Below are 8,348 nucleotides of genomic sequence, written 5' to 3'. Positions count from 1 at the left end.
TAAAATATCTTTTTAAAAAAGCTTAATTTTTTGCTATACTGAGCATTTGCTCTCTTTGCTATCTGTTCCTAAAATGTGCCTTATTTCACCTCACTTTTTTTCTACATGCCATTCCTCGAGCTTAGGATGCCCCTTCCCACCCTCATTGTCTATTACTCTTAAAGAAAAACTACAACAGTATAGTGTCTGTTAACTGAATCAGAAATATTAATCACTTAACCTCCCTTCAATATGATTCTCAGTTTACAGCTTTTTTCTTTTTTTTTGAAGACCATGGAAAAATGAACTTACCCCAGTTTCTGCAGCAAAGCTATCACAGCCCGGCTGTGAATCCAGGCCGTCCGCTGCAGGGCCGTGCTGCTAACCAGGCTACACTGCCTCCCAACCAGCACCTCCACACAGTACACACGGCCTTATCCATTCCCTTCTCTAGGCTGGAAGCAGAGGCAGGCCTATGTCTTAACTGATCTTCAATCCCCAGTGCCAGCACATAGTAGGCTCTCAAAATGACTGACGACTGACCAAGATAGTAAAAGAAATCATTCTGGAGAACATAATAATATAAAATTTTAATTGGGCTCACAGCCCATCTCTGCCACTTACTAATGGTATGACCTTGGGCAGGTAACCCTCTAGCCTCAGTTTACTTAGCTGTGAAATGAAGATAATACATACTATGCAGTGCTGCACAGCTGGCAGAAAAGACTGTATAAAACACTTATAAGGCAGAGGTGAGCACCCAGCAGGTACTCAACTGGGGTATCAATTATTATTGTAAAAGTAGTCTAGATTGGTAAACTGACTGTCCTAAACCTGCCTGATGCCTAGAAGGCTGGCCTCAATACCCAACGTCTCAAATGCGCTTCTTCAACCCAAGCTCTCACTCAGAAGCTTCCTTTCTACAACAGAGCCACCTATTGTTTAAGAGCTCATCAGTTTATTGCTGACTTCTTCTGGTCCTCAGCAAGCTAACATCTACTCCAGTGCCGTTCCTAGACCAGCATAACCCAAGAGCACCTACTGTGTGCCAGCTGGGTACTGTAATTTCTAGTCCTCACAACAAGGAGTAGAGTTAGGCAGGTGTTATCACCTCCATTTCACAGTTAAAACACAGGCTTGCATCTGCAGCAACATGGATGGGCCTGGAGTATCGTACTAAGCGAAGTAAGTCAAAGAGACAAATAACCATATTCTAAATTACGACAGGGAATTCCCTGGTGGTCCAGTGGTTAGGACTCTGTGATTTCACTACCAAGGGCCTGAGTTCAATCCCTGGTTGGGGAACTAAGATCCTGCAAGCCACGTGGTGAAGCCAAAAAAAAAAAAAAAAAAAAAAAAAATACTAAAGATAAAATACAACACAAATGAACTTATCTATGAAACAGAAACAGACTCAGACATAGAAAACAGACCTGTGGCTGCCAAGGAGGAGGAAGGGGGGCAGGGAGGGATGGCAGTGTGGGGCGAGCAGATGCAAACGACTGACGCTATATATACAGGACAGATAACAACGCGGGCCTGCTGCAGAGCACAGGGAACGACTGACAGACAGTACACACAGGACAGATAACAACACGGTCCTGTAGAGCACAGGGAACTATATTCAATATCCTGTGATAAACCATAATGGAAAAGAATATGTAAAAGAATATATTTACATATAATAAAATTTTTAAAATAACAAGGAAATAGAATATTTCTAATATCACTAAAAGTTCTACATTTGTCACCCCCAGAGGTAACCATTCTCCTGAACTGTTAATCATTCCCTTAATTTCCCAACAATTTAATTAAAAAACTCATTCATAAACACGATAAAAACTATCGTGACATTGTTAAAATAGCAACTATATTAACATGTTATATAATGTTTCACTGTGCAGAAGAAATGAGCTAACATTGCAGGCTTGCTGTCCTTTCAAAGGGTTACTTACAGGCTGGCCCTTGACTAGCATCTGGAACTTGGATTTCGGGAGGGTTCCCATCATACCCGCAACTGATAAAGAGTGGCTCACTGTTCCTAAACTGTATGTACAAAAAATACGGTTTACCCTAAACACCTGCTTTCCTTTTGGAAGCTTTTGGTATATGCCAGGCAGAGGCAGCCTGTGCAACCAGCTCCCAATAAAACCCCTGGTGCTGCGTGTCTAATAAGCTTCCCGGTAGATAACGATTCATATGTGTTCTAACTCACTGCTGAGGGAAATAAGCTTGTCCTGTGTGACTCCACTGGGGGGAAGACTCACTGGAAGCCTGGCTTCCCCAGACTTAAGCCCATGTCTTTCCTGTTCACGACTTTGCTTCATATCCTTTCAATGTAAGATATCATAGCTGTGCATATAACTAAATACTAAATCCTGTGAGCCCTCCCAGTAAATCACTGAACCTGGGGGTGAACTTGAGGATCCCTGGCGTAACTGTATAATGTATATTTTATATACTATAGCAAGATTATATAAATGTAATTAGATTTATAATTTTATTAGATATATTTCCAAACAACATCTGATTCCAAACTAATTTTTACTTAACATTATTTCTAAAGTTGATCCATGTTTTAAAATGTATGGCTACGGTTCATTCAACTTCCAATGACAAAAAGAATTCCATTGTAGATTGCATCACACTATATGCATTCAGTCTCCAGTGAATGAGTACTGATACTGTTTCCACGTCTCATGAGCAACACAGCCTGAACTTTACACATCGCCTAGTGCATGTCTACAAGCATTTACTTCTCTATGGTGCACATACAGAGGAATGGAACTGCTGATAGTCACTGGTAGACAATAAGGCGAAAGGATCTTCCAAAACTTTTTATCCATTTACAGTCTCACCAAACATTAGAGGTATTACAGATCTAAATCCTGAGAATACTCTGAGTACTGGATCTTAACAATGTCTTGTTTTTCAAAAAAGACTGTATAAAAGAGAGTCAAACAGCATTTAGATTCCAATCTTGCAGATGTTTATTGAGCATATAGCCTGTGCCAGGCCCTGTGCTGGTTGCTTTTTTAAAATGTTTTTAAAAAATAGTCTCACTTATGCTTTCAAAATTAAAAAACATATTAACCTTTTTATTATATTAAACTGAATTTATTTAAAATCTTCAGGCCAGCAGAAATTCTTGAGAATTCTCTACTTAAAGGCCTATGGATTTGATCATTATCTTAAAGAATGGGTCTTGGGGCTTCCCTGGTGGCGCAGAGGTTAAGAATCCGCCTGCCAATACAGGGGACACGGGTTTGAGTCCTGGTCCGGGAAGATCCCACATGCTGCGAAGCAACTAAGCCCGCGAGCCACAACTACTGAACCCACGCGCATAGAGCCCGAGCTCCGCAACAAGCCGCCACTGCAACGAGAAGCACATGCACCGCAACGAAAAGTAGCCCCTGCTCGCTGCAACTAGAGAAAGCCCAAGCACAGCAATGAAGACCCAACGCAGCCAAAACTAAATAAAACAAATAAAAGCTAACTCTTTTTTTTTTTTTTTTTAAGAAAAAGAAAGAATGGATCTTAAAATCACAGATATCATATACTTTCTCTGGGTTCCTTCTGGGAGGAGGGTGACCAACGGCCCCCATTTTCCCAGGACTGAAGGGTTTCTAGTGGTGCAGGACTTTCAGTGCTAAAACCAGAAAAGTTCTGCACAAATTCAGACAGTTGGTCAACTTTCTTGAATGTCAACACACATGGGTTCTTATCCTATTCTACCACTTACTAATAGGGTGATCTCGGGAAAAATCACTTTCCTCTTTAAGTCTTTCCAAATGTCAGCTTTTTGCTCTTTTTACAATATTTAACCCATGCAACTAATGCCCTTGGTCAAAATGAATACTAAACGAAGACACAGTTAAATAAAGAAAAAGAAAGATACAATTAACAGACTTATGGTCTGGTTCAAAACTGGCCAGATTTAGCAAATTTTTTTTTCTTAACTATCAAAGATAATCTATTTAATTCCTAGACATATACTGTGGTATTTTCCTAATCTAATCTTAAATGTTTTATGAAGTCACTTTTCCTACATGACTACTCCATGTAAAAGTTTTTTTTTGAAGTATAGTTGATTTACAATATTGTGTTAGTTATTGGTATACAGCAAAGCTATTCATTTATATATATATATATTTAATATACACACTCTTTTTCAGATTCCTGTCCTTTATAGTTTATCACATACTTCCCTGTACTGTACAGCAGGACCTTGTTGTTTATCTATTATATATGTAGTAATTTATATATTAGTATCTGTTAATCCCAAACTCCTCTAATTTATCCCTCCCTACCCCTTCCCCTTAGGTAACTATGTTTGTTTTCTATTTCTGTGAGTCTAATTCTGTTTTGTAAATAAGTTCATTTGCGTCATTTTTTAGATTCCACATACAAGTGATGATATATGGTATTTGTCTTAGACTTACTCCACTTAGTATGATAATCTCTAGGCCCATCCATGTTGCTGCAAATGGCATTATTTCATTCTTCGTAAAACTCCTCTTGAGGGACTTCCCTGGTGGTGCAGTGGTTAAGAATCTGCCTGCCAATGCAGGCGACACAGGTTCGAGCCCTGGTCTGGGAAGATCTCACATGCCGCGGAGCAACTAAGCTTCTGCGCCACAACTACTGAGCCTGCATGCCACAACTACTGAGCCTGTGCTCTAGAGCCCGCAAGCCACAACTACTGAGCCCGCATGCCACAACTACTGAGCCCACGCACCTAGAGCCTGTGCTCCGTAACAAGAGAAGCCACCACAATGAGAAGCCCATGCACCACAACGAAGGGTAGCCCCTGCTCACCACAACGAGAGAAAGTCTGCATGCAGCAACAAAGACCCAACTCAGCCAAAAATAAATAAATTAATAATAATTTAAAAACTCGAACTATTTTACTTTAATTACCAAGTATTTTTTCATTTATTCATATACAGTTGGCCCTTGAACACTGTGGGTTTGAACTGCATGGGTCCACTTACACATGGATTTTTTTCAACAGTAAATACTTCTCAGTCCATGGTTGGTTGAATCTGCCTACACAAAGGGCTGGCTGTAAATTATATGTGGATTTTCGACTGTGTAGAGGGTCAGTGCCCCTAACCACTGTGTTGTTCAAGGGTCAACTGTATATACCTCTTCTAAGTAGTCCTTTTATAATTCTCAGTTCTTTAAAGGTTTAACCTCCTAAACAGCAATCATTAGGGAGAGTAATAGTAAACTTTAATTTTTTTTCAGAGAGAAAAAAAAGAATTCAATATTACCTTTTAAATGTATCAAAAACACCTGAATCATCAAAATTAATGGCATCGGGGTGTCCAGGAGGTAGACATACATCACCAACATGAATTTCACAACATGGAATGCCATGCTGTACCACAGTCAAGCTTGGATAAAATGATGACCAACCTAAAATTAAAGCAAACGATTGTTATATAAAGGATGGAGAGTGACAGAAAGCATCCAAATTATTTATTATATGATAGATATGTCACTTCTGAGTCTTAAAAATAAAAAGTATGTGATAGATTTACAACACAAGTCATGTATCTTTGCCACAAAGCAAATCCAAGTGTTTTATTTAAACAATGCAAAAGCCCTCCAAAACTAGTTTAATTCAGCATTTTACTAATATATCAAATTCTATCAATCAGCACTTCCATTGACCTATAAGATAGTAAATGATAAATGATGATGACTGAGACCATGAAATAGTCTCTGAATCATTACATTTGACAGTGTTAATGTGATTCAGGTTTAAAGCATATTTGGCCTCAACCAAAACTCAATTACCAGAATACTCCATTCCCCAAACTATATCAAAACAACAGAGAGCTTATTATAGTATGCTACATGAATCTACAAGTTCATACCCACAGGAAGTAGAGCTCCACCTCACTACTGCTCATTTAAACATCATTAGGTATTATTATAAGGCATTTCCTATGGTAGTTTTATTTAGTTTGAAAGAAGTTTTCCCTTCAAAAATTTTTTTCTTAATCATCAAAGAATTATGCCACACGACATAATTATAGATTTAAGTAAGCTTTCTTTAAAAAGTTACTACAAATTGAAAATTGAAGCCCTACCTTTATTTTTAACATAGAAAGGGTGGTCCAGTTTACACTCTACAGTAAGTAAACCATCTTCTACTGTACCAGGATCAAAAGTCAACTTCAGTACAGACTCGCCAAGTGATATACTTTCTTCATGTGATAACAACTTTAGACCATCAGAACCATAGCCCTGGAAATACACGCACAGAGTAAATAAATTGGCAATGTTCAGTTCGACATGGAGTGAAGTTCCTATTATGTGTAAGACTTTGTGGTAAAGGTAAAAATAAACAAGACAGGATCCTTGCCATTAAGGAGCTTTCGACCCAGTAGTGAAGAAAGGCAGATACTACTACAATATAAAGCCGACTGGAATAAGTGCTTCAATCCAAGTACAAATAATGCTAATGGAGTTTAATAAAGGGAGATATTAACTACAAGAGAAAAAGACTGGGGGACTTTCAATTCCCATTTGAACTGGAATCTAAAAGAAGAATGCAATTTAGAAAGGTACAAGAACATGCCTTACACCAGGAATAGTTGTGACTAATAACTTCTTTGGAGAGTGCTGAGTATCTGCTAAAAATACAAGATTAGTTCAGAGTTGGGGCAAATAAGACTGCAAAGGAGGGCCCAGTTAGTAAGTAAGTAAGTAAAGGGATCTTAAAGACAGGCAAAATGCTTGAACTTTCCTTTGGGAAGGTACTGGGAAGTCACTGAAAGTATTTTTATTAATATAATTGTTGATTTTAAGATGATGACAAAGACTACAGATAAAAGGTACCTCTAGTATTCAATTTATTTGAAGATATAACGAGAGAACGCCATTACAGTCTTGAACTGACAAGTGCAGTGGTGGTAGAACCGGGCTGAATTTAAATTCAACCAATATTTATTGAGCCCTTAGTATAGGTCAGGTGCTAGTCTCTGAAAACACATGATCCCTACCCTTGAATTCACAGAAAACCAAAGAGGACAGACATGCCAAGAGCTAGCTACAGTGTCCAGTCAAAGTAACCAATGAAAGAAAAGGATAAATGTAAAAAATCTTTAAGGAAACAGAATGGGTCAACTGAATACAAAGAGAGGAAACAGTCAACTTCATCCATGTTTTGAATGAAGCAATCAAGAAAGGTTTTGAGGACTTCCCTGGTGGTCCAGTGGTTATGAATCTGCCTTCCAATGCAGGGGACACGCGTTCGATCTCTGGTCGGGGAACTAAGATCCCACATGACGTGGGGCAACTAAGCCCGTGCTCTGGAGCCCACGCGCCACAACTAGAGAGAAGCCCGCACGATGCCAACGAAGAGCCCACGTGCTGCAACACAGCCAAATAAATACATAAATATTTTTTTTTTAAAAAAAGAAAGAAAGAAAGTTCTTGAATCTGGCAATCAAGAAAGGGTAGTAATACTCTTAAGAGGCGAGAAATGGACCTGGATGGGAAAAAAAAAGATGAATCCAGTGTTGGCTATACTAGTAACTAGATTACAGAATCTTCTAATTCTTAGAGCTCTAAGAACTTAAAGCTAATTCCAGTTCCATCTTACAGATCAGGAAGGCAATACCCAGTGGGGTTGATAGACTGCACAAGGCCAGTCATGCAAACAGCTGCTGGCAGAGCCAGAAAGAGCCCAGCCTTCCTGACTCCAAGACCAAAGCAGTTCCCACAGGCCACCAAGGAGCTGCTGTCGACATTATCATCAGAGAAAAAGTGGTGAAGAGAGTGAGGAAGGGTAGAACCTTATTAACATTCAACATCATGGGCAGACAAGCCACCAGTCAAAACAGACAAGACATCAGAAGGAGAAGCAGGGCACTGCCATGCTACGCAAATCAAGGGAAGACAATCCACTATGTCAAACACTGCAGAAATGTCAAAAAGAACAAGCAGAAGTCTCTTTAGAAATCAAAATAAAACTAATAACCCGAGACAATTTTAGTAGAGCAGCAGAGGCTGAAGTCGGACTGCAGCGAACTTCACTATGTTGCTGTTTAGGAGGTAACAGCAACATGTAAGTAACAACATGTTCCTTAACATGCTGTTCCTTAGTATGTTGCCCCTTACAGCAAGAAGGGGAGACCGAAGGCAGCCAAGTCAGGACTGCCGTTCTCAAGGGACTCACTAGTAGGGGACAGCAGGAGCAAAACAGGAATTTTACACACAAGCACACTTCACATGCCCAATTTCTCTGCCCACAGTGGAGATGGAGAAATTGAAGATTTCAGAGATAAAGGTTTCATCCAACATTTATCCTACTGCTTGCTGCCCACTACTGCCTTTGCTTATCGACTTAGAAA

General features: G+C 39.4%; 1 protein-coding gene across 4 annotated transcripts in view; it reads right to left on the bottom strand.

Moving 5' to 3' along the window:
• The window catches only part of HBP1 (HMG-box transcription factor 1), a 31,270-nt gene that overhangs the window by 7,132 nt on the left and 15,790 nt on the right, over positions 1–8,348 (bottom strand). For all 4 annotated transcript variants that reach the window (XM_059074533.2, XM_067042836.1, XM_067042838.1 and 1 more), the window contains 2 exons: positions 6,081–6,237; positions 5,256–5,400 (listed from right to left, as the gene is read on the bottom strand). In XM_059074533.2, coding sequence (XP_058930516.2) covers positions 5,256–5,400; positions 6,081–6,237 — 302 coding nt within the window. The remainder of the gene's footprint in view (positions 1–5,255; positions 5,401–6,080; positions 6,238–8,348) is intronic.

The sequence above is a fragment of the Kogia breviceps genome, chromosome 9 (genome assembly GCF_026419965.1).
Source record: "Kogia breviceps isolate mKogBre1 chromosome 9, mKogBre1 haplotype 1, whole genome shotgun sequence".
NCBI classification, from domain to species: domain Eukaryota; kingdom Metazoa; phylum Chordata; class Mammalia; order Artiodactyla; family Physeteridae; genus Kogia; species Kogia breviceps.
Note: the sequence above shows the minus strand (reverse complement) of the source record. Positions and strands in the feature narration are given on the sequence as shown.